At 42.6% G+C, this 27,729-nt stretch overlaps 1 protein-coding gene across 50 annotated transcripts in view; it reads right to left on the bottom strand.

The window, feature by feature from the left end:
• Window positions 1-27,729, bottom strand: part of FNBP1 (formin binding protein 1) — a 164,559-nt gene that overhangs the window by 45,046 nt on the left and 91,784 nt on the right. For all 50 annotated transcript variants that reach the window (XR_012424261.1, XR_012424264.1, XR_012424265.1 and 47 more), the window contains exons 5-6: window positions 26,748-26,810; window positions 25,618-25,722 (exon numbers count right to left, since the gene is read on the bottom strand). Coding sequence is in view for 43 of the 50 variants with exons in the window: in XM_074016303.1 (XP_073872404.1) it covers window positions 25,618-25,722; window positions 26,748-26,810 (168 nt within the window). In the remaining 7 variants the exon portion in view is untranslated. The remainder of the gene's footprint in view (window positions 1-25,617; window positions 25,723-26,747; window positions 26,811-27,729) is intronic.

Here is a 27,729-nt window from a genome sequence, read left to right as displayed (position 1 = left end):
GGATTTCTTCATCTCTTCTGTAAAGAACAGCAAGAGGTCAAGAGGTAATTTCCTCACTTATTTTGGAGATCCTATCTAAGTGAGTTTTTAAAATAACTTAAGTTCTCAAATAGGCATCACATCAGAATGTCATCATTATATATATATGTATGCATGTATTTCATGCACACACACATACACACACACACAGACACACACACACACATCCCATGAGAGCAGATAAAAGCTTCCTGGCAATAAATCCACTCACACCAGTATTTTAGAATATCTCACCCAAGTAGAATATTTTACCCATGTAAGCTGGTGCCAGAGGTACCCCACCCAGCACCATTTGGTTGGAGGTGGCTGTGATCCTCTTCCTGTAGCTCACAGAATCCCTAATCATATTTTAGCTTTAGCTGCATAATTCCTTCTGTAAGCATATTACCTCCTAATAGATTCATGATGCCCTTTGCCCTGTTTCTATGCAGTAATCCTGAAAACATAACAAGGGTCCTAGACATGAACTGTGGAAGACGCTGAATAAGGACCGACGTGTCTACAGTTCAGCCTAGAAAGTAAGCTGTGTAGAAGAAAATAAATCAAAGAAATATGTTTTAGAGGGTCTGCCTTTTATGTTAAAGGAGCACTATCTCTCCGGGAGTTTTTCTTCCATGCAAAAGCTTGGACATATGATTGCGAAGGACTATCTATTTCTATAATCTTGCTCACTCTCACTGGCTACAAGGATAGGGAAACCTTCAAAAACAGCAAAATACTGTGATACATCAGATTCTCCAAAGCCACAGCAAAAACACAGGGCTGTCTTTTTCTCAGTCCCTGCATCCAGCTGCTTTGAATTAATATCCACTTCTGAAACTCTGGCCTAGGAATGCACCATTGTTCTAACCAGAGTTCACTATGGAAAATCTATTTCTGTTTAGTAAATTGTTTATTTGACAATGCAATTTAAGAGCTTTTCTCTAAAACTAGTGTTGAATCAATTACTCATTATGAGACAAATCCCTTTAAAATATCTTGTAAAGTATTTTCGAGCACTTATTTGGGATAACTGTTAACGGTATTTTGGAGACTATCTCCTAATAGCTAAGACTAAGTGGAGCAAATAAACATCATGACTTCTCATCTATTTTTAAAAGTCAGTCTAAAAATAGCAACTATTACCTCAAAGAGATAGTATTTCCATTGTAAACCAGACCATAAGCTATTCTTTCAATTCAATTAAATTTCCCATTCTGAGAAGAAAGACACTGCCTCTTACAGCAACATTACTACAGGGCAGAAAGATGTACAGAGCGTTGGCTTGTTTTACTTCCAATGAGTCAGTGCCACAGAATTTCGAGATACTATTCTAAAAAGTCCAGAATAACCCCCGCTGCCTAGGCTGGGTCACAGATGTCTTAGAATCAGATCTATACCACTTTTGTTGTCCAACAGGAAGACAGAATTTAAACTTGAGAATTTTTTGACAAACCCTTGGGAATCTCCCTCAGATAAATCCAAATAGGCCTAAGGATGTGTGGCTTATACATGATTTCACTTCTTGGTAATCCTTTTTATTAGACAGAGTCTCACTCTGTCACCCAGGCTGGAGTGCAGTGGCGCAATCTCGGCTCACTGCAAGCTCCGCCTCCCGGGTTCAAGCGATTCTCCTGGCTCAGCCTCCTGAGTAGCTGGGACTACAGGCACCTGCCACCTCGCCCGGCTAGTTTTTGTATTTTTAGTAGAGACGGGTTTCACCATGTTGTCCAGGCTGGTCTCGAACTCCTGACCTCAAGTGATCTGCCTGCCTCAGCCTCCCAAAGTGCTGGGATTACAGATGTGAGCCACCATATCCGGCCCACTTCTTGGTAATTCTTAACATAGTCCATTCTCAACATCATTATGGAACTACGCCATACTGCCTAAAAGGTCAGAGTCACAGTTTCTAAATAAAGAAAATAATATTTTAGAAACTGAACTGTAGCCCAATATTTTGAAATTCTAATGGGTTTAAAGACAAAAATACCGTGGCCGGGCGCGGTGGCTCAAGCCTGTAATCCCAGCACTTTGGGAGGCTGAGACGGGCGGATCACGAGGTCAGGCGATCGAGACCATCCTGGCTAACACAGTGAAACCCCGTCTCTACTAAAAAATACAAAAAAACTAGCCAGGCGAGGTGGCAAGCACCTGTAGTCCCAGCTACTCGGGAGGCTGAGGCAGGAGAATGGCGTGAACCCGGGAGGCGGAGCTTGCAGCGAGCTGAGATCCCGCCACTGCACTCCAGCCTGGGTGACAGAGCAAGACTCCATCTCAAAAAAAAAAAAAAAAAGACAAAAATACCATCATCCATTCAGTTAGCTAAATTTAGATTATTAGCATGGCCTAAATGTGTGGCTATTTCCTGTTTAGCTCAATTTTTTATTTTTAAGACAGGGTCCCCCTCTGTTACCCAGACTGGAGTGCAGTGGCACCATCACAGCTCACTGCAGCCTCAAACTCCTGGGCTCAGGCGACCCTCCCACCTGAGCCTCCCCAAGTGCTGGGATTACAGGCATGAGGCATTATGCCAGGCCTGTTTAATTCAATACTTCTTCCTTAATATTTCAAAATATTAAGGAGAGTAACACTTTTGGCAGTGTCTCAATTGCCATAAGCAGAGAATACAAGTGTACTAAGAAACTTGCTCGTTTCACATGAGGCACATGGTATAACCAAGGTATAACCTTGCATCTTTCCAAGTTATACTCTCACATCACCTTTTTTCTTTTCTTTTCTTTTCTAGTGAGACAGTCTCACTCGGTCGCCCAGGCTGGAGTGCAGTGGCGCGATCTCAGTTCACTGCAACCTCTGCCTCCCAGGTTCAAGTGATTCTCCTGCCTCAGCCTCCCGAGTATCTGGGACTACAGGCGCCTGCCACCATGCCCAGCTAGTTTTTTGTATTCTTAGTAGAGATGGGGTTTCACCTTGTTAGCCAGGATGGTCTCGATCTCCTGACCTTGTGATCCGCCTGCCTTGGTCTCCCAAAGTGCTGGGATTACAGGCGTGAGCCACCGCACCTAGTCCTCTTGCATCCTTTTTCAAGGCTGCCTATGGCTTTTGACCTTTTAACCAGATGAGCAAATATAGACTGGTTCTATTTATACATTGATCGAATGAATAATGAGACTTACTAAGTTTTTAACACGGCCCCAGATCTCTCGGTTTTATACATTGCTGTTCCTTAAATGATAAACTTACAGGTTGGTGCAAAAGTGACTGTAGTTTTTGTCATCTGAATGGAAGGGTAAAAACCACAGTTACTTTTGCAGCCACCTAATACTTAAAGCAGCAGTGTCCAGAGCTTTTGGAAAGCCACTTTTCCTTTGTTTAAAGGATATAACAAATTATAAATGCCCATTTTTGTCACCAAAAGTTTGGGGAGAGCCATGTGGAATATTTTACAGTATCACTGGTAACCCAAACAACGTTTTTTGGAACAGCTGCATGTTTAGTATTTAATGTCATCATTATCACAAAAAGAAACCAATTATATGTTAGGCTGGATGGAAAAGGGGGCTCAATCTAGATTTTATTCCCTTTCCTCTAAGAATGTACTATTTTGCCCACAGACAGGATGTCTGTAATCATTATTCAGTGAGTAGCAACCCGCAGCAGCTCCTCCTGACTGGCAGATGGGCCTGGCGGCCACCCAGAGGCTAGAGACACAGCAAGAATCCAGCACAGCATCGATCCCAATTCCCTCCTCCCCAAACTACCTGAGCCACGGACCTCACTTTGTGGACAAAATTAAACTTGCCACTTTCACAACCTGGGTTATCTGGCCACCTTTTGTTCTTTTTCCTTCTGCTTAAAAAAAAAAAAAAAAAAATTTGCTGTAGATAATTCAAACTTATAGAATTGTATGGTTTAAGAAATAAAAGTTTCTGCACATTCCAGCTCCTGATAACCACTAGAGGATTGTGACTTTCAGACATGGCCAGGTAAATGAGAATAAGCACTGGTATTTTCATAGCACACAAATGAGGTAGAGGCCACTGGATATTATTTTCTATTTCTAGGTATTTCTGAGAACAGAAAACATAGCAACCTGTTGGAAATCCCTGAAAATCCTTCCATATTTCTCGAGGATTTGTCAATGGTTAAAAATAAAACTAATGGCCAGGTGCGGTGGCTCATGCCTGTAATCCCAACACTTTGGGAAGCTGAGGCAGGGTGGATCACCTGAGGTCAAGAGTTCGAGACCAGCCTGGCCAACATTGTGAAACCCTGTCTCTAGTAAAAAATACAAAAATTAGCCAGGCATGGTGGCACGTGCCTGTAGTCCCAGCTACTTGGGAGGCTGAGGCAGGAGAATCGCTTGAACCCGGGAGGCAGAGGCTGCAGTGAGCCAAGATCATGCCACTGCACTACAGCCTGGGGGACAGAGTAAGACTCTGTCTCAAGGAGGGGGGGAAAAAAAGGAAATAAAACGAATTTTACTCTAGTCTTTGACCCAAAAATTCTGCTTCTGAAAATTTATCCTAATGATACAATAACAAAAGATACCCAACAGTGCTGTTTATAATAGTCAATAATTTAAAATAATTTGAAACAAACAAATCATTGGGTAAATATTATGTCACACTCTTGATGAGCTATGTATATCCTGTTTTAACAATGTAAAGTAATATTTAATAAGATGAAATAAATATATATATAACTTTCAAGAATTTTTAAAGTTGGCTGGGCTCAGTGGTTCACGCCTGTAATCCCAGCACTTTGGGAGGCTGAGGCGGGCGGATCATGAGGCTAGGAGTTCAAGACCAGCCTGGCCAACATGGTGAAACACCGTCTCTACTAAAAATACAAAAATTAGCTGGGTGTGGTGGCACATGCTTGTAATCCCAGCTACTCGGGAGGCTGAGGCATGAGAATCGCTTGAATCCAGGAGGCGGAGGTTGCAGTGAGCTGAGATATCACGCCACTGCACTCCAGCCTGGTGACAGAGTGAGACTCCATCTCAAAAAAAAAAATTTTTTTTAAGTTTATCAGAGTTTGCCTTTGACAAATTTATAAGGGCAGCTAAAACACAAAACAAAGAAAAACTTCAAAATAAGTCAACCAAAGAAATATGCTTTATATAACCTAGAAGTGAACCAAATTAAAAAAAAAAAAAAAAAGGCTGGCCGCAGTGGCTCATGCCTGTAATCCCAGCATTTTGTGAGGCTGAGGTGGGCATGTCACTTGAGGCCAGGAGTTTCAGACTAGCCTGGCCAATATGGTGAAACCCCATCTTTACTAAAAAATACAAAAATTAGCTGAGTGTGGTGGTGCATGCCTGTAGTCCCTGCTCCTAGGAGGCTGAGGCAGGAGAATCACTTGAACCTGGGAGGCAGAGGTTGCACTGAGCCGAGATTGCGGCCACTGCACTCCAGCCTGAGCAACAGAGTAAGACTCTGTCTCAAAAAAAAAAAAAAAAAAAATTAATTAATTTAAAAAAAAAAAAAAAGCTCTGAAAAGCTAATGGAGTAGAAGGGACAATAACGAAGAGATGAAAAAGCTCTTTGTCCAGAACAAAGTTGTTGTATGATAAACGGCATTGTTTAAATTTCCCAGCAAACTGTTGTATCTAGAATACATTTTCAATTTCAAGACTAAGAATGCGTTTAAAAATTCCTATTCAGATAGAGTGCTGTGAGTTTTTGTTGGAGACTTCCAGACCAGGAGCTTGCCAAAACAATGAGTCTGTCTTTGATAAATTATAAGGGCAGCTAGAATACAAAACAGAGAAAAACTTCAAAATAAGTTAACCAAAGAAATATGCTTGAACGATTCCAGCAATTTCCTGACTTTTTTTTTTTTTTTTTTGAAAACAGTCTTACAACTTTCTAGCTCCACTATTGTAGGCGGAGGGCCACTGAAATAGAATGAGAGAACCGGGAAAGATTGCCAGTGAGACCAGTATCTCAATCCCACATGGCCCATGCACTTGCTAAACAGTTTTAAGAAAAGGTCTTCTGTTTCCCTATGCTCTGGTTGCCTTATTTGAAATATCTATTTACTCAAGGTGAGTGACAATTTCTGCTAAAGGAGAAGAGGCTAATGCTGATATTTCTCATCACGATGTTGACAAGCCTCCAAGGAAGGCTGGTAGAAATTCAGCACGAGCTTGGAGATCCTGCTAAGATGTAAATGATGGTTTCCAAGACTTGGCCCCCCCCCTTCCCTCCTGGTTTCTAACGCATGGTCATTGGCAAGAGACTTGAGTTTTTCATTACAGTAGGTTTGAAATTGATTATTCTTACTTTTGAGACAGAGTATTGCTCTTATCGTCCAGGCTGGAGTGCAGTGGCATGATCTCGGCTCACTGCAACCTCCACCTCCCAGGTTCAAGCGATTCTCCTGTCTCAGTCTCCCAAGTAGCTGGGCGCGGTGGCTCACACCTATAATCCCAGCACTTTGGGAGGCCAAGGCGGGTGGATCACCTGAGGTCAGGAGTTCGAGAGCAGCCTGACCAATACGATGAAACCTGGTCTCTACTAAAAATACAAAAATCAGCTGGGCATGGTGGCATGCGCCTGTAATCCCAGCTACTCGAGAGGCTGAGGCAGGAGAATCGCTTGGACCCAGGAGGCAGAGGCTGTAGTGAGCTGAGACTGTGCCACTGCACTCCAGCCTGGGCAACAAGAGCAAGCCTCCATCTCAAAAAAAAAAAAAAAAAAAAATCTTGCACATGTTATCACATTATTCAGGAATATACTGTCAATGAAGTAAATATGTAAGACTACAAACCCTTCCTACATTAACCTCAGTGTTAGTTTTGTCTTCTTTCTTTTAGATGGGGGAAATAACTAGAGAAACTTCTCGTGACCACAGAAGACCAGGAAGCTTATGTAGGTCTTAAGCTGTGGAGTAGGGGAAGAGTGTCTTCCAAAACACAAAAGCTTCAGCCTGTACTGGTACAGATGGTGCGAGATTCCCCAAGCCAGGAAATTAACATAAAAATTAGTTTCAGGTTGTCTGGCAGAAACACCATAAAACCTCACTGAGGGGGACTTCTACAATCCTGTTTTTATAAGATTCCCAGAGAAAAAACAATCTCTGTCAAAGTTAGGCTCACGCAAGAAAGGTAATAATAATATAAATGCACAAGGAAATAAACCACCGTGAGAGCTGATGCGATTGTAAGAAAAATGATTACCATAAGAACCTGAGCTAAAAGAACAATGTGAAAGAAAATGTAAGAACAATAGGCCAGGCACAGCGGCTGACACCTGTAATCCCAGCACTATAGGAGGCTGACGTGGGAGGATCACTTGAGGCCAGGAGTTTGAGACCAGCCTAGGTAACATAGTGAGACCCCATTTCTACAAAAAATTTAAAAATAAGCAGGGCATAGTGGTGTATAGCTGTAGTCCTAGCTCCTCCAGAGATTGAGGTGGGAGGATCACTTGAGCCTGGGAGTTCGAGGCTATAGTGAGCTATGATTGTCACACTGTACTTCAGCCTGGGCTTAGGTGACAGAATAAGACCCTCTCTCAGAAACGACAACAACAATGACAACAAAATAACATTTTGAAGGATTAAGGAAGTAAAAGATGCAACAGGAATCACAAGAAAATAGTAAGATGCTATAAATATAGATCAGATATATCTTCAAAAGAATAAAATGGAACTTCTAGAAATAAAAAACACAGTCATTGAAATTTTAAAATTCAATAGATGAGTTAAATAGCAGAATAATTTGAAGAGACTTCATGAAGTAGCTGACAAAGTTACACCATATGTAATATATAGGACATGAAATCTAAGAAAAAGAAGTTATGAGGCATGGGGAACAGAATGAGAAATTTCACACATATCTAATATGAATCCCAAAACCAACAATATTAATAACAACATAATATAGGAAGAGTTAATGTTGGAGAGTTTTCATATATATATATATATATATATTTTTTTTTTTTTTTTGAGATGGAATCTCGCTCTGTCACCCAGGCTGGACCGCAGTGGCATGATCTCGGCTCACTGCAACCTCCACCTCCTGGGTTCAAGCAATTCTGCTGCCTCAGCCTCCCGAGTAGCTGGGACTACAGGCGCACACCACCACACCCAGCTAATTTTTGTATTTTTAGTAGAGATGGGGTTTCACCATGTTGGACATGATGGTGTCAATCTCTTGACCTTGTGATCTGCCCACCTTGGCCTCCCAAAGTGCTGGGATTACAGGCGTGAGCCACTGCACTGAGTTTTCATATATTTATGAAAGTAACAAATCCTCTAGGAACCCCAAACAGAATAAATTAAAAATAAAAATTCTGTGCTTTGAAACGTCATATTGATGCCATGGAATACCAAAGGGAAATACAAGGTCTTCACAACTACAGGAGAAAGTAAAATATCTACCAAAAAAATGCTATTAAATAGAATGTCAAGGCCGGGCGTGGTGGCTCACTCCTATAATCCCCACACTTTGGGAGGCTGAGGTGGGTGGATCACCTGAGGTCAGGAGTTCAAGACCAGTCTGGCAAACATGGTGAAACTCTGCTTCTACTAAAAATACAAAAATTAGCCGTGTGTGGTCACCCACGCCTATAATCCCAGCTACTTGCGAGGCTGAGGCAGGAAAATTGCTTGAACATGGGAGGTGGAGGCTGCAGTGAGCTGAGATTGTGTCATTGCATTGCAGCCTGGGCAACAGAGCTAGACCCCGTCTTAAAGAAAAAAAAGAAATGAGGCCAGGCGCGGTGGCTCAAGCCTGTAATCCCAGCACTTTGGGAGGCCGAGACGGGTGGATCACGAGGTCAGGAGATCGAGACCATCCTGGCTGACACGGTGAAACCCCGTCTCTACTAAAAAATACAAAAAAACTAGCCGGGCGAGGTGGCGGGCGCCTGTAGTCCCAGCTACTCGGGAGGCTGAGGCAGGAGAATGGCGTGAACCCGGGAGGCGGAGCTTGCAGTGAGCTGAGATCCGGCCACTGCACTCCAGCCTGGGAGGCAGAGCGAGACTCCGTCTCAAAAAAAAAAAGAAAAAAAAGAAAAAAAGAAATGCTATTAAATAGAATGTCAAATTCCCAAGAAGAACAATTGACAATAGACAATGAAATGACATTGTCTTTTTTACTGAGACAGAGTCTCACTCTGTCAACCAGGATAGAGTGTAGTGGTACAATCACAGCCCACTGCAGCCTCAACTTCCCAGGCTCAAGCAATGATCCTGCCTCAGCCTCCTGAGTAAATGGGATGACAGGCACATGCCAGGCTGCCCAGGTGACTTTTCATTTTTTGTAGAGACAAGGTCTTCCTACGTTGCCCAGCCTGGTCTCGAACGCCTGGGCTCAAATGATCCTTTCACCTTGGCCTCCCAAAGTGTTGGAATTACAGGCATAAGCCATCACACCTGGCCTGAATGATATTTTTTAAAAGTTTAGGCTGGGCGCAGTGGCTCATGCCTGTAATCCCAACACTTTGGGAGGCAGAGGCAGGTGGATCACATAAGGTCAGGAGTTCAAGACCCCCCTGGCTGACATGGCAAAACCCCATCTCTACTAAAAATACAAAAATTAGCTGGGCGTGGTGGCGGGCACCTGTAATTCCAGCTACTTGGGAGGCTGAGGCAGGAGAATCACTTGAACCTGAGAGGCAGAGGTTGTAGTGAGCTAAGATTGCACCACTGCCCTCCAGCCTGGGAGACAGAGTGACACTCTGTCTCAAAAAAAACCAAAACCAAAAACAAAAACAAAAACCAAAAACCAAACCAAACAAACAAACAAAATGTTTAGAGAAAATAATTGTCAACCTAGAATTCTATATCTAGCTAAACTATCACATTAGAGTGAGGACAAAATAAAGACATTTCAAGCAAATAAAGAAAATTTACGAGTCACAAACTCTCATGGAAAAAAATTAAAACAACCTATCTTCCAGGAAGAAGGATATTTAACTCCAAAAGGAGTGACACAGAAGACGTGACAACACTTGGTCTGCATTATCACACGGCTAACAGCTCTGTAAATGGATGGTGAATAACGGCCGCCTCCTTTACATGTGACTTGGGCTTCCTAGGCCAGTACAGCCCCCTCCTCTCCTTATTGGGTCCTGCTACTGAGGTCCTGTGCTAATAGCTATTTGTCATCTTACCTCAACCCACCAGTTTCACACGTCTATTATCTGCCTAGTTCTGTAGGAAAAAGTGGTGGCTAAGAGTAAGGAGCTTATTTAATACAATCCAGTAGTAAAGCTGAATGGTAAACTGGCAAGAACACTGAACTTGAGGCATAGAAACATGCTTCAGTCTTGGCTGTACCATATCCAGCAGGGCCACTTTAGGCTAATGGTAATTTCACATTTTATAGGTTCACCCTATTTATCTATAAAGGGATATAGGAAACATGGAGAGAACTAAAGGCCCTTTGGAAAATATAAAACACTTTCCAGCGTAGGTTTTTTGAGGGGTAGGTTCAATAGCATTTTATCGGGGTCACATTCATCCTGCTATTTGGCTTTTTTTTTTTTCTTTTTTTTTTTTGAGATTGGGGCCTGGCGGGGGGTCTTACTATATTGCCCAGGCTGGTCTCGAAATCCTGGGGTCAAGTAATCCTCCTGCCTTGGACTCCCAAAATGCTAGGATTATAGGCATGAGCCACTGCATCCGGCCCATTTAGCTTTAAATAGCTTTCGCAAACTGTTCTCATCTTACTTCTCCAGTTAGGTCCCACAGGGTCCCCTGTACTGGCAGGCAGGCCAACACCGGCAACATGCTCCCTCAGTGTCCCGGATGAAGTTGTCTCCACTTCAGCGGCGCTCTCTCTTTTCCGTTTCTACCTGTCCTTCAGATTCGAGTCCCAATTCTGCTTTCAGGCCTGTCCCAACAACCTACTGTGTGCACAGAGCTTTTTCAGATGCAGAATGCGGGAGCAACTGTTGAGCTGCTAGTGTTTTGCTGAGCAAAGGACCAGGTGATTTCATATATGATGGACCTCATTGATCATTTTAAAAATTTTTTTCCTTTATCTCACTGGCAAGTAGGTAGAGCAATCATTAATTGCTTTTTTTTTTTTTTTTTTTTTTTTACTTTTGCTCTCGTTGCCCAGGCTGGAGGGCAGTGGTGAGATCTCGGCTCACTGCAACCTCTGCCTTCCAGCTTCAAGCGATTCTCCTGCCTCAGCCTACCAAGTAGCTGGGATTACAGGTGCACGCCACCATGCCCAGCGAATTTTTGTACTTTTAGTAGAGATGGGGTTTCGCCATGTTGGCCAGGCTGGTCTTGAACTCCTGACCTCAAATGATCTGCCCACCTTGGCATCCTAAAGTGCTGGGATTAAAGGCGTGAGCCACTGCACCCGGCCTAATTGCTTTTAAACTGCTATCATTCTGATGATCTTCACACAATTTGGCATGCTACATATCATACTCTACCTTATTCCCCAACTGACTCAAGTTTTCCTTCTCTCTCCACCTCATGCTTCTCTCATCCATCTCTCTCCAGTCTGCTAACTGGGGACCTCATGAAAGGTATCGATTATAGTCCTACTGGTGTTTAGCACTCTTTGTCCAGTAAATATTCTTGCTGAATGTCTAGACGCCCAGAATGCCTAGAATGTTAAAAATATGGCTGGGCGCGGTGGCTCATGCCTGTAATCCCAGCACTTTGGGAGGCCGAGGCAGGAGGATCACGAGGTCAAGAGATCAAGACCATCCAGGCCAACGTGGAGAAACCCCATCTCTACTAAAAATACAAAAATTAGCTAGGCGTGGTGGTGTGTGCCTGTAGTCCCAGCTACTTGGGAGGCTGAGAGGCAGGAGAATTGCTTGAACCCGGGAGGCGGAGGTTGCAGTGAGCTGAGATCGTGCCCCTGCACTCCAGCCTGGCAACAGAGCAAAACTCCATCTTAAAAAAAAAAAAAAGAAAGGAGATTAAAGGGTAAGAAATGAGGAGGAAGGAGGCAGAAGTAATGCAAGAAGAAGGACACAGGCAAAATAGAGACAGTAATAACTGTGTCAGCCAATTAATTGCAGTTCAAAAATAGGCCACTACACACACATCATACCCACTGAAACCTCACACCTAGCCCTTGAGGTGCATAACCACATCCTTACTTACAGAATATGAACCCGAGATGAAGTAAGTTGCCACATGTCATGCCATTCGTAAGTGATAGAAACAAGATTTGAACCTACTTCCACGTAATACAAAAATCAGGAACAAGCTCTTAGCCATGGGCTAGGCCACTTACTATCATTAAAAATTAAAATACCTTATTAAATGACTTACCATACACAAGCCTTTAGAATAGTTCAGGCCACATACTAAGTGCCAAGTGTTGAAGCTAAACACACACACACATATACATACATAAATATATATATATTCAGGGAATTCGTTTCTTCATTTCTAGCTTCAGATCTAGGGTATGAGAATGACACTGCTCTATTGCTATTTTGCACATTAACTTACAGGCTTGTTAATAATTATGCTTTTAGGAGTAAATATAAACTCCACAGACATAAACAAGAGAATAACAAATGTGTCTTTCCTAGAATCTTTGATTTGAACATTGATCCACTTATAAAAGGACAGTTACAGCAACCATATCCATTTTTGGTGATACTTATAATAAAATTCTGTAAACTTTTCTCTTGTTTGCAATAAAAAGCATTTGAAACTTTTTTAAGCCTGAAAAGATTAAGCTGCAGTTGCAAAATTTATTTCCTGTATTTATACTAACCACTTCCCCTTTAAAAAAAAAAAAAAAAAGGTTTTCTAAATTGTTACAGTGAACAATTCCTTCAGATGACTAGAGTCAGACATTTTAGAAGAAACAGAAACGTGGGGAAGGCACTGAAGATATTAACATGTTCAATAAAGATGTCAACCCAGTACTACAGCAATGGTAACCAAAATATTCAATAGTGTAATTCCTTATACGTACAATAACGAAGTGGTCATCGTGCTAGAGACTGTTTCCCCAAATGGTAAAAAATTTAACACTCTGCTACGCAACTGGCTTCACTTAGAATAGAGCCAACTCCATCCTGTCGGCTTCACAGAGCTGGCAACACTGATTCCAACTGAAGAAAACCTAAACTACTACATTTTGTCTGTTTTCTTGAGATAATTATCAAACTGATCATCATTTAAAGTAAACTCCTTCATTCTTGCTTAAAATTGACACAGATTCCTTTCTACAATTTTATTTTTCTCTTTAAAATATTCTATTATAGAATATATGACACATTCAAAATTACATGTGGCCGGGCACGGTGGCTCACACCTGTAATCCCAGCACTTGGGGAGGCCAAGGCAGGCAGGTCACTTCAGCCCAGAAGTTCGAGACCACTCTGGGCAATGTGGTGAAAGCCCATCTCTACTAAAATGATAAAAAATTAGCCAGGTGTGGTGGCGTACGCCTGTAGTCCCAGCTACTCAGGAGGCTGAGGCACGAGAGTCACTTGAACCCAGGAAGTGGAAGTTGCAGTGAGCCGAGATTGCGCCACTGCACTCCAGCCTGAGCAACAGAGTGAGACTCTATTTAAAAAAAAGAAAAAAAGAAAAAAAGAAAGAAATGAAATTTTATTTTTTATTATATACGCCACAAAATTCTACTTTAATTCATAAATGACTCAGGATTTCCTATTCTGCTTCACAACAGGAACATCTATATGTAGAATTAAAAAGTTAATCACATTCAAAGCCAAATACTTTGAGAAGTCTGTATACAAAAAATGGAATGCAAACGCCCAAAGAAACTGATACACTGTTCAGTGCTCATGGCCAGGATTTTAATTTAATTTTTAAAACATTTCCTCAAATCGGGTTATATAATAAAATCTCCTAATTAGTCAGAAATAAGGAAACCTCTTGCACTGTATAGAGAGCTCTTCTGGCCATCCAGTACTCAGAATTAATTGCAATGAATTTGAATGCAGAGGCACCATTAACTTTTGGTGGAAAACATCAGCTCATAAATTGAGACTCTAGCAGAAAAAGAACCATACAAGTTAAATGAAACTAGACCGATAAGAAAAGGAAGAAATTGTTACTGGTGTTTAAAAAACATAACTTGAACTTAACAAACAATTTCTGCGGCTGTTTGTAACCACTAACTGCAGGTTCTGTTAGACAATATCCTATTTTGCATTTAGAAATTATGTAAGAGCCAACAGTCACAAGGCAAGGGAGAATTAGAGAAAGGGAATTATTCATTGCCTGACATGGATGAACTCAGTTTAATGCATGCATTTAGAAAACACTGTTCTCTCTGTTCAGAAATATTAGTTCACATTCCACTCATTTTGATAACCTTTTCCTTTTTCATCCCAATACCACACTAAACCCATTGCTGCACTATTGGAACACAAAGATTAGGTGTAGCCTCTTATCCAAGTTTGTATTGCATGGTGTTATTTCAAAGCAGAGTGACAGACAAACCGTGATTTTAAAGTCTTTTGTCACCAGAATGCCATTCAAGAGTTGTTTGGGTGGGCAAGTGGGAAAATTCACAATACAGTAAACCAAACATTAGAAAGAAAACAGGCTGGGCACAGTGGCTCACGCCTGTAATCCCAGCACTTTGGGAGGCCAAGGTGAGTGGATCACCTAAGGTCAGGAGATCGAGACCAGCCTGACCAACATGGTGAAATCCCGTCTCTACTAAAATACAAAAATTAGCCGGGTGGGGTGGCGGGCACCTGTAATCTTAGCTGTTTGGGAGGCTGAGGCAGGAGAAATGCTTGAACCCAGGAGGCAGAGGTTGCAGTGAGCAGAGATCGCACCACTGCACTCCAGCCTGGGCAACAAGAGTAAAACTTCGTCTCAAAAAAGAAAAAACAAAAGAAAAAACAAAAGGCAAGTTCCTCAGTCAAGGATTGTGTGATTAAGTGCTGGTCTCTATATCCGCATACCTTGTCAGCAGATAGTCAGTGAACAACGGGCAAGGGAATGAATGGATACATGTGAATACTTCACGACTTAGGAATTCCACCGAGTTATTTTTTTTTTTTTCCTGAGGTGGAGTTTTGCTCTTGTTGCCCTGGCTGGAGTAAAATGGCGCGATCTTGGCTCACTGCAACCTCCGCCGCCCCGGTTCAAGCCATTCTTCCGCCTCAGCCTCCCGAGAAGCTGACATTACAGGCATGCGCCACCACATCCAGCTAATTTTGTATTTTTAATAGAGATGGGGTTTCTCTATTTGGTCCGGCTGGTCTCCAACTCCCAACCTCAGGTAATCTGCCCACCTCAGCCTCCCAAAGTGCTGGGATTACAGGAGTGAGCCACTGAGCCTGGCTGAGCTACATTTTTTAAAAGATGAGAATAAGACCATGAAGTCAGAATTCTACCAGAATTCCCTTAAATTAAAAAAAAAAAAAAAAGCGGGGACAGGTGTGGTGGCTCAAACCTATAATCTCAGCACTTTGTGAAGCTGCGGCAGGAGGGTCACTTGAGGCTAGGAGTTCAAGACCAGCCTGGGAACACATAGGGAGACCCCATCTCTACCAAAGAAAAAAGAAAAAAATTAGCTGTGCATGGTAGCATGCCCCTGTGGTCCCAGCTACTTGGAGGCTGAGGCAGGAGGATCACTTGAATCCACGAGGTTGAGGATGCAATAACTTGTGATCACACTGCTGCACTCCAGCCTGAGCAACAAAGTGAGACACCCTGTCTCAACAAACAAACAAACAAACAGACGAACAGAATACCTATTTTATTTAATTTATCTGTCCGTGCTATTGCTAATAAAAAACACCTATTTGGATTTTTTTTTTTTTTTTTTGAGATGGACTTTTGCTCTGTCCCCCAGGCTGGAGTGCAGTGGCGAGATCTCGGCTCATGGCAACCTCCTTGTCCCAGGTCCCAGCGACTCTTCTATCTCTGCCTCCTGAGTAACTGGGATTACAGGTATGAGCCACCACACTCAGCTAATTTTTTGTATTTTTGTTATTTTCTTTTTTCGAGACAGAGTTTTGCTCTTGTCCCCCAGGCTAGAGTGCAATGGCATGATCTCAGCTCACTGCAACCTCCACTTCCTGGGTTTAAGCGATTCTCTTGCCTTAGCCTCCCGAATAGCTGGGATTACAGGCACGTGCCACCATGCCCAGCTAAATTTTGTATTTTTAGTAGAGACGGGGTTTCACCATTTGGCCAGCTGGTCTTGAACTTCTGACCTCAGGTGATCCGCCCGCTTCAGCCTCTCAAAGTGCTGGGATTACAGTCATGAGTCACTGTGCCTGGCCCAAAACAGCTGTTTTAAAAGGGTTCAGAAGGATATACCTCAAGGGGTTAAGAGTAATTGCCTCTGAGAAGAATGGCAAAGAATACTTTATCTTGGTGTGTAATTAATTAATTAATTTTTTTTTTACAATAGTAAGACGCACACAGTATAATTTTCCCATGTTCCTTTGCAGTTTCCCTCTCGATATCCCAAAACAGAGAGTAAGGCTGTCTCGTCCCCCTCGTTGAAAGGGTGGCAGGGGAGTCTGTTTCACCTTCAGCTGAAACACAGGAGGTCATGAGCTGCAGGATGACCTATCCCAACATACACTGCTTCTTTCACAAACCCAGATTAACTAATTCCAAATCACTGGAGCTCGTTCAAAGCCTTCAAGTTCAAAACTCTATGATGGCTGCAAAATGTCAAAGAAGAAAAAGAGACTGCATGGTTCCTTGAGTTTTCCCTGCCAACAAACATCGTTCAATTAAGCTGATTTCCTCTCTTCATTTTTTCTCTAAGGAACATGGCATCCTCATGGCATCCAAATCTGCGCTCTTGCCCAGAGATAAAAACTGCTAGTTTTTTCTTATATTCACTTTATAACATAAATTTACTTTTAAACTGGGTGTTTTAAGGATGACACATACCCTCTCATAAGGGAACTACTAAACATCTGGCCACACGCTGGCATCTAACACAATGCAAAAGCGTACCGAAGTCTGAGAGTGGACGTGGACTAATGGAGGTGATTTGAACACAGTGCTGACCAGGCACATTGGCTCACACCTGCAACCCCAGACTTAGGGAAGCAGAGGTGCGAGGATAGCCCAAGGGTCTGAGGCCAGCCTGGGCAACATAGCAAAACCTCGATCACTATAAAAAGTTAAAAACAACAACAACAACAGTGAACACAGTGCTAATGAAAATGTGGTTTCAATCCATATCTGGGCATTAACTTTCAAAAAGAAAAGAAAATCAGGCTTATACCCAGGATCCTAGGTAGTTTAAAAAATGTACGTATGCTTATAGTTCATATCAACTGTATCAAGCACAAGACAAAGTTCACTGGTACAAACAAGGCCTTTGTAAGCACAGGCTTACCGTTCCCAGTGCTGTGTGGCTGGCTGCTAGAAAAAAGGATGATGGGCTGCTTTGAATACAATTAGATAATTTAATCATTTGCGGGAACTGGGGAAGAAACATTTATGTTAGATTCAGAGACTGTCAGAAATCATAATGGGAGATGACATTAAATAATGATAAGAACTGAAACTGCCTCCAGTTAGCTTGACACTGACATAAGCCTTCATAGGCAACAAAGTAAAAAACTGATAGAATAGTCAAAGTACTGGGTGTTTTGGGAAATTACAGTGTTTCAAGTCAAATCCACAGCAAAATAACTTAAGAATTTCAATGTTTAGACACAGTTGCTCCCTCAGCTTCAACATTTGTGATGCCAAAATTGGGTAATTCACCATATCCTTGGAGAGGAGGTAAGTGGCACTTTCATAAAAATAGCAAAATGATGCTCCCAGTGTAAGAAAAAGTACTAAATCTTTGGAAATATTCAAACAGTTGAGGATAGCAATTTAATCTGGCAGCACAAGTTAAAAGTCCTAAAATCACCTTTGGATTCAGCAAGTGTACTTTTTAAAAGTTAAAACTGTCTTGGATCTGGCCTCAGGGAGAAAAACAAAGAAAAAAGTCGTCCTGGAAGTTTCTGAATCACAAAGAGCCAGAATTCACAACATGTGTGGACTCCAAACCCTAAGCTGAAAACTGACATTAATGTAGCTTGGTAATGAATCCAGGTAATGCCCGCTTGGGGAGAACCCACTTTAAGTCTAGGCCCCCATCACCATAGATAAAGATCCACGAAACATACATTCATAATTACACACAGTCTGCTCTGAACCTCACAGGTTTCTCTGCTACGACCTCCACCATTTTCCTTTTTTTTGAGACAGAGTCTTGCTCTGTCACCCAGGCTGGAGAGAAGTGGTGCGATCACTGCTCACTGCAGCCTCAACATCCAGAGCTCAAGCGATCCTCCCACCTCAGCCTCCTAAGTAGCTGGGATTACAGGTGCAAACCACCATGCTCAGCTCATCTTTAATTTTTTTTTTTTTTTGAAATGGAGTCTCTCTCTGTCGCCCAGGCTAGAGTGCAGTGGTGCGATCTTGGCTCACTGCAACCCCCACCTCCTGGGTTCAAGAGATTCTTGAGTAGCTGGGATTACAGGCACATGCTACCATGCCTGGCTAATTTTTGTATTTTCTGTAGAGATGAGGTTTCACCATGTTGGCCAGGCTGGTCTCAAACCCCTGACCTCAGGTGATCCGCCTGCCTCAGCCTGCCATAGTGCTGGGATTACATGCATGAGCCACCATGCCTGGTCTAATTTTTTTGATTATTTTGTAGAGACCGGGTCTTTCTTTGTTGTCCAGACTGGTCTTGAACTCCTAGCCTGCAGCACTCCTCCTGCCTCAGCCTCCCAAAGTGCTTGGATGATAGGCATGAACCATCATGCCCAGCTGACTTGTACCTTCTTATATAAATTTTATTTATTTATTTATTTATTTATTTATTTATTTGAGACAGGATCTTGCTATGTCACCCAGGCTGGAGTGCAGTGGTGCAATCTTGGCTCACTGCAACTTCTGCTTCCCAAGCTCAAGTGATCCTCACATTTCACCCTCCAGACTACATACTAGGCTAATTTTTTAAAAAGGTTTTGTAGAGATGAGGTCTCACCATGTTGCCCAGGCTTGTCTCAAACTCCTGGGCTCAAGCGATCCTCCCGCCTTGGCCTCCCAAAGGGCTGGGATTATAGGCATGAGCCACTGCGCCCAGCTTTATATGACTTCTTATATGGAGTAATTATCTCAGTATAACCCAGAAGTCTTGCTGGTCTATCTGCAGTTTTACACAACATATTCATGTTTGGAAGCAATCACAGCGAGCTTTCTTGTAACAGTGAACTTGAACAATATCTTGAAAATAATGAGAAACAGACTAAGGCTGGGCATGGTGGCTCACACCTGTAATCCCAGCACTTTGGGAGGCCGAGGTGGGTGGATCACCTGAGGTCAAGAGTTCGAGACCAGCCTGGTCAACATGGTGAAACCCCATCTCTGCTAAAAACTCAAAAATTAGCCGAGTGTGGTGGCTCATACCTGTAATCTCAGCTGCTCAGGAGACTGAGACACGAGAATGGCTTGAACCCAGGAGGCGGAGGTGGCAGTGAGTTGAGATTGAACCACTGCACTCCAGCCTGGGCAACAGAGAGAGACTCTATTTCAAAACAAAAGCCAAAAACAAAACAAAAAACAGGCCAGGCACGGTGGCTCATGCCTGTAATCGCAGCACTTTGGGAGGCTGGGGTGGGGGGGGATCATCTGAGGTCAGGGGTTCGAGACCAGCCTAGCCAACATGGTGAAACCTCATCTCTACTAAAAATATGAAAATTAGCCAGGTGTGGTGGCGGGCACCTTAATCCCAGCTACTTGGGAGGCTGAGGCAGGGGAATCGCTTGAACCCAGGAGGTGGAGGTTGCAGTGAGTGGAGATGATGCCACTGCACTCCAGCCTGGGTAACAGAGTGAGACTCAAAAAAAAGAAAAAAACAAACAAAAACCCCAGAAACCAGTCATATGCCATTTGCAAAAGACACATCTAAATATGAGGACAAAGAAAAGTATAAAGTCAAAGTATGGGAAAGATCTGCCAGGCAATGTTAACTTAAAGGTATCTGGTTTACATCAGGTAAAATAGACTTAGGGGATTAAGCTTGACTGGGAAAGAGGGTCACTTTTTATTGATGAAAAACGAAATCACCTGAACATATTACAATTCTAAACTTCGGCCGGACGCGGTGGCTCAAGCCTGTAATCCCAGCACTTTGGGAGGCCGAGACGGGCGGATCACGAAGTCAGGAGATCGAGACCATCCTGTCTAACACGGTGAAACTCCGTCTCTACTAAAAAAAATACAAAAAACTAGCCGGGCGTGGTGGCGGGCGCCTGTAGTCCCAGCTACTCGGCAGGCTGAGGCAGAAGAATGGCGTAAACCCGGGAGGCGGAGCTTGCAGTGAGCTGAGATCCAGCCACTGCACTCCAGCCTGGGAGGCAGAGCAAGAATCCATCTCAAAAAAAAAAAAAAAAAAAAAACCAAAAAACAATTCTAAACTTCATTTGTTTAATAGAATAACTCCATAATAAAACAGTAAAATAGACAGAAAATCAATAATCCTCCACCATTATCACTGGCAACATCCCATAAATGGTTTTGTGCATCTTTTACATATTAACTCAGTTAATATTCGTATCTATCCTGTTCCTCAGTGTCCCTATTTTATAGACAAGGAAATTAAGACACAAGGATGTTACATATTTTTCTCAGAAAGTGTTAGAACAAGTTGAAAAACAAAATCCTTAATGATAGGAATATTTGGATAAAACAGTAAGTTTGGCCTAATAAAAATACTAGAGAATGCCGGGCGCGGTGACTCACGCCTGTAATCCCAGCACTTTGGGAGGCCAAGGCGGGTGGATCACAAGGTCATGAGATCGAGACCATCCTGGCTAACACAGTGAAACCCCGTCTCTACTAAAAATAAAAAAAAAATAGCCGGGGGTGGTGGCAGGCGCCTGCAGTCCCAGCTACTCGGGAGGCTGAGGCAGGAGAATGGCGTGAATCCGGGAGGCGGAGTTTGCAGTGAGCTGACATCGCGCCACTGCACTCCAGCCTGGGCGACAGAGCGAGACTCTGTCTCAAAAACAAAAACAAACAAACAAACAAAAAACAAACAAAAAACTAGAGAATACACATTATTTTCAATTATTTAAAGAATATTTATAAAAACTGACTGTGTACTAGGCTGTAAAACCAATCTCAACAAATAGAGAAGACTCAAACTCATACAGATTTCCCAGGACCATAATGCAATTTAGTTAGAAATCTTGCCAGGCATGGTGGCTCACGCCTATAATCCCAGCACTTTGGGAGGCTGAGTCGGGCAGATCACTTGAGGTAAGGAGTTTGAGACCAGCATGGCCAACATGGTAAGACCCTGTCTCTCCTAAAAATACACACAAAAAATTATCCGGATGTGGTGGCGCACATCTGTAATCCCAGGACTAGGGAGGCTGGGGCAGGAGAATCGCTTGAACCAGGGAGGCAGAGGTTGCAGGGAACCGAGATAGTGCCATTGCACTCCAGCCTGGATGACAGAATGAGACTACGTCTCTGAAAAAAAAATAAATAAATAAATTTTAAAAATAAATGAATAAATAAAAATCTGTAACAAAAGTTGAAATATGCCATGTGTTTAGAAATTTAAAACCATGCCTCTAAATTAATCATAGGTGAAAGATTAAACTGTAAAAGAAAGGACAAATATCTGGAAATAGACATCATTAATAATACCACATACCAAAATATGTGGGAAACAGAGAAAACAGTACTTAAGTGGGAAGTCTATAATCTTAATGTTTATACTGGAAAAGAAGAAAGACTGAAGTAAGCATCTAAAGAAAGAACTTTTTAAAAGGGTAATGGAATAAATCCAAAGGTAATGATAGAAGGAGAAGGAGGGGAATGGGGGTGGTGGGGGAAGAAGTTAAATAAAATAGAAAATAAAAATAGAAAAGGGAAGCTCCACAAAGATGAAATCTGATACTAGTAACAATGATTTTAAGGCTGGGCACAGTGGTTCATGCCCACAATCCTAATACTTTAGGAGGCTGAGGCTTAGGCCAGCCTGGGCAACATAGTGAGATTCCATCTCTATATACAAAAAATAGTAATATAATAAAATAAGCATAAATAATTTATTAAAAAACATGTCCAGAAAAAAAGAAAAAATATAAAAAAAGTATTAGGAGTAAATAGGGGAGATATAACATATGCAGCAAAAATTAAGGTGAGAACATATTATGGGCAACTTTTTGCCAATAAATTTGAAAATTTATGATGAAACAGATATATTGCTACAAAAAGATAACCCACTAGGATTAACCCAGAAGTAGACAATAAAATATGGAATTTTAACTGATTTACGCAAAGCAGTATCATCAAACATTTAAGGGATAGCAAATTTAATTTTACATATATTATTTCAGAAACAAGAGTAAACACTCCAAAACTCATAAGTAATGCAAAGTAGAACAGACAAGAAAGGAAAATTATAGAACAATTTCAACGAATACAGACCATTTCAATGAAAAATCTTAAATAAAATATTAACAAATTCAGCTACGCATAAAAACATAATACATCATAATCTAGTTGAATTTGTCCCAGGAACACTAATTTGGCTCAATGTAAAAAAAATTGATTAATGTAATTGACTACGTTAATGAATTAAAGGAAGCAGAACAAATATTTAATGATATTCAATAATAAGTCAAGCTTAAAAAAAAGCTCTTGGCAACACAGGAAAAGGAAAATTGTTTAACCAATAAAGAGTATATTAAAATCATTCTTGGCCGGGCGCAGTGGCTCACGCCTGTAATCCCAGCACTTCGGGGGGCCGAGGCCGGTGGATCACCTGAGGTCAGGAGTTTGAGACCAGCCTGGACAACATGGTGAGACCCCATTTCTACCAACAACACAAAAAATTAGCTGGGTGTGGTGATGTCTGTAATCCCAGCAACTTGGGAGGCTGCAGGAGAATCGCTTGAACCCAGGAGGTGGAGGTTGCAGTGAGCTGAGATTGTGCTATTGCACTCCAGCCTGGGCAACAAGAGTAAAACTTCATCTCAAAAAAAAAAAAAAAAGAATCATTCTTAATGGGGAACCTTTTGAAGCCCTCTCTTTGCAATCAGAAACAAGCTGAGGAAGTCCACAATGATGACTCAGCAGAACAGAGGGCATAACCAGCAGAATTAAGATAAGAAAAAATAAACAAAAGGCATGAAGATTGGAAAAGAAATGCAAGTATCATTACTTGCTGCTGCTATGACCATCTCTACAGAAAAAAACAGAACACAAACGAAATGACAGTTTAGAGGCCGAGTGCTTTTTTTTGAGACAGGGTCTGGCTCTGTCATCCAGGCTGGAGTGCAGCAGCAGGACTGTGGTTTACTGCAAACTCTGCCTCCCAGGACCAAGCGATCCTCCCACCTTGGCCTCTGGAGTAGCTGGGGACCACAGACATGGGCCACCATGCCCCACTAATTTTTCTGTATTTTTTGTAGAGGCAGGGTCTCACCATGTTGCCCAGGCTGGACTTGAACTCCTGGACTCAAACAATCTGCTCACCTTGGCCTCCCAAAGTGCTGGGATTACAGGCATGAGCCAACACACCCCACAAAAAAAAAAATTATTAATTTAAAGACAGGGTCATTAGCAGGGTGTGGTGGGCTCCTGTAGTCCCAGCTACTCAGGAGGCTGAGGCAGGAGGATCACTTGAGCCCTGAAGGTAGAGGTTGTTGTGCGCTAAGATCACACCACTGCACTCCAGCCTGGGCGACAGAGCGAGACTCCATCTCAAAAAAATAATAGAATTAAAAATAAAAATAAATAAACATAAAAAATAAAAATAGAGACCGTATCTCACTATCTCTTAAATATATACATATATACTTCTTTTAGCACACACACACACACATATATATATATATATATATATATGAAAGATACACTGATTTACCTCACTCAACATAAAATATCTTTTTAAACTTTGGGCTAATCTAACTTATTTTAATTGAATAACATTTTAAATATTTAACTTTAGCAGCAAATTAATGTCTTTTGGTAAAGTAAGTATCTCCACTTTGAGATCAAATACAGATATTGAGAACTCTTCCCTGCCCCTGAGATGGGTCTCGTTACGTTGCCCAGTCTGGACTTGAACTCTTGGGCTCAAGCAATCCTCTTGCTTCAGCCTCCTGAGTAGCTGAGTCTAGGGGTGTGTGCCACAGCACCTGGCAAGAATATGTATTTTAATATATTCAATAATTTTAGAGAAAGACATACTAATACTAATGTATACCTAGTCTTTAAGCAAGGAATTTGGCAGAATTGGGCAAATAATAATTCACACCATTTCCCAACTAAACTCATCTCTAACTGATCTGTCAAAAGCTCAACAACAAATCTATGAAAACTTAGTGCTTTCACCCACATACAGCATGAGGCTATGAATGCCCGAACAGCCATGGGCATCACGAATGAATCCCTGTTATGTAAAAGCCTAATTTTGTTTACACTGTATTGATGACTTTTATAAAAATAAAATTCAGCTTCTAGGGAAAAAACACATATTGAGCCACAGTGAGAAACAGTATACGTTTTATAATATTTCTAATTGGCAATACAAGTCCATTTAGAGAAAAGCTTTTGAGAGGACTGAAATATGCAAGCCTTCAACGACAACCTCACTGTTATCAACCAGGAGGAATCAATTAGAAGTCAGACAAGCAGTGAGACTCTCGCTCTAAAGAAACCATTATAAGCAGCCAAGCTCTTCCAGATGGCCCTGTCCTGTCTCCTCCGGCTCTCAAGAAATCGACTTTCTCTTTGAAAAGCCATTAACAGCCACAACCTTCTGGAACGTTGTTCCCAGATTGCTCATGGTCTAAGTCTCCACTTTATCGCCCTGGTGACTCAACAGATAAACGCCTCAAATCCTAACACCGAAGATTCCCCACACTTGAGCTTCTGGTCCCCACAAAGGTTGACACAAAACGAAAATGATTCCCCGTGTAGTGCCTTCTGTGGCTACATCAGAAATGGGAACCTGGGGATGGGCAGTCAGTGATGAACACTCACAGGGGAAATGAAAGACACACTTGAACTTTCCTTTTTCTTTTTTTTTTTTGGAGATAGTTTCGCTCTTATTACCCATGCTGGAGTGCAGTGGCGTGATCTTGGCTCACTGCAGCCAACGCCTCCCAGGCTCAAGCGATTCTCCTGCCTCAGCCTCCCTAGTAGCTGTGATTATAGGTGCCTGCCACCGCACTCGGCTAATTTTTGTGTTTTTAGTAGAGATGGGGTTTCACCATCTTGGCCAGGCTGGTCTCGAACTCCTGGCCTCAGATGATCTGCTCACCTCAGCCTCCCAAAGTGCTGGGATTGGCTGGGCGCGGTGGCTCAAGCCTGTAATCCCAGCACTTTGGGAGGCCGAGGTGGGTGGATCACGAGGTCAGGAGATCGAGACTATCCTGGCTAACATGGTGAAACCCCGTCTCTACTAAAAATACAAAAAACTAGCCGGGCGTGGTGGCGGGCGCCTGTAGTCTCAGCTACTTGGGAGGCTGAGGCGGGAGAATGGCGTGAACCCGGGAGGCGGAGCTTGCAGTGAGCCGAGATCACGCCACTGCACTCCAGCCTGGGAGACACAGCGAGACTCCGTCTCAAAAAAAAAAAAAAAAAAACCAAAGTGCTGGGATTACAGGCGAGAGCCACTGTGCCTGGCCCACACTTGAGCTTTCATCTCACCTTTTCAACATCCGCTTTTGTGACATTGATGTCAGCATCCATTTTCTCAAAGTACTGCTGCGCCCTGTCCGCCTCTTTGCAATCGCGTTCAAATCGCCTTTTACTCTAAAATCAGAGGAAAATAATTATGAAACCACAAGAGTCCTACGAGAAGACGTAATTTTATCTACAGCTCCCAAAGAGCATTGTTCTTTTTCTTCTTCTTCTTTTTGTTTTCTTGAGTGAGGGTCTCACTTTGTCACCCAGGCTGCAGTGCAGTGGCACCATCTCGGCTCACCGCAGCCTTGACCTTCCTGGCTCAGTTATCTTCCCACCTCAGCCTCACTAGCTGCTGTGACTACAGGCATGCACCACCATGCCCGGCTAACTTTTGCATTTTTTGTAGAGACTAGGTTTTGTCATGTCGCCCATGCTGGTCTTGAACTTCTGAGCTCAAGCGATCCTCCTGCCTCCGCCTCCCAAATTGCTGGGATTATAGGCGTGAGCCAACATGTCTGGCCCAAGAACTTCTCTGAATTTATTTTTTTATATGTCATAATTTCCAGAAGTTATTTTAAAATCTGCATTTGTTTCTATCAAAACTGTCTAATCTTTATTATTTCCACGTGACTTTTAGAAAAATACTCAACTTGAGCCCTTTTGGCTCAACTTTAGATAGTGGTCCTAGAAACAAACGAGAAAAATCTATAAAGGTGTTTTGTTAGTGTCTGTGTATGCATGTTTTTTACTTACTCATTGATTCAAGCTTAAATTAAATTGAAATTGGAAAATCTATAAAGACATTTCTTAGGCTGGGCACAGTGGCTCACGCCTGTAATCCTAGAACTTTGGGAGGCCGAGGTGGGCGAATCACTTCAGGGCAGGAGTTCAAGACCACCCTGGCCAACATGACAAAACCCCATCTCTACCAAAAATACAAAAATTAGCTGGGCGCGGTGGCATGTGCCTGTAATCTCAGCTACTCGGGAGGCTGAGGCAGGAGAATCACTTGAACCCGGGAAGTGGAGGTTGCAGTGAGCCAAGATCACACCATTGCACTCCAGCCTGGGCAACAGAGGGAGGCTCCGTCTCAAAAAAAGAAAAAAAAAAATCTATAAAGCCATTTATTTTGCTGTGCATTGTTCACTTACGGATTCAAGCTGCTTCCAGCAAGTCTCGATGTGCTGCTGTGCTTTCCGGCCATCGTGAAAGTTCTGCAAAGGGGAAATACACGGCGATTAGTACCCTCTGCTTCTCTTACGAACCCAGGAGGAAACATTTTCATCCACTTCAACAACATCTAAATATTGAACCTCTAGTATGTATGCTCCAGATAAATTTAAGAGTTTAAAGGGGTAGCCGGGTGCGGTGGCTCACATCTGTAATCCCAGAACTCTGGGAGGCTGAGGCAGGAGAATCACTTGAGCGAAGGAGTTCGAGACAGCCTGGGTAACACAGTGAGACCCCCTCTCTACAAAAATTAGAAAAATTAGCTGGATGTGGTGGCACACACCGATAGTCCCAGCTACTCTGGAGGCTGAGGTGGGAGGATCACCTAAGTCCAGGGAGGTTGAAACTGCCACATCGAGCTGTGATTGCGCCACTGTACTCCAGCCTGGATGACACAGTGAAACCCTGCCTCAAAAAAAAAAAAAAAAAGAAAGAAAAAGGGAATAAAAAGTTTAATGCGGAAATGAAAACAAGAGTAGTCATCACAGATGAACCAAGTTTCACTTGGGGGAAAAAAAGCAGTCACAGAGTTCCCTTTACAGCTCTAGGTACAACTGTATAAAATTTGAAGACTGGCCAGGCATGGTAGTGCCCACACCTGAAGTCAGTTACTTGGGAGGCTGAGGTTGGAGGCTCACCTAAGCCTGGGAGGTTGAGGCTGCAGTGAGCTGTGATCGTGCCACCGCACTCCAGCCTGAGTGACAGAATGAGACCCCATCTCAAAAAAATAAAATAGGCTGGACGGTGGCTAACGCCTGTAATCCCAGCACTTTGGGAGGCTGAAGTGGGCAGATCATGAGGTCGGGAGTTCGAGACCAGCCAGGCCAACACGGTGAAATCCCATCTCTACTAAAAATACAAAAATTAGCCAGTGGTACGCACCTGTAATCCCAGCTACTTGGG

This window comes from Macaca fascicularis, chromosome 15 (genome assembly GCF_037993035.2).
Source record: "Macaca fascicularis isolate 582-1 chromosome 15, T2T-MFA8v1.1".
NCBI lineage: Eukaryota > Metazoa > Chordata > Mammalia > Primates > Cercopithecidae > Macaca > Macaca fascicularis.
This window is presented reverse-complemented; position numbering and strand designations above follow the sequence as displayed.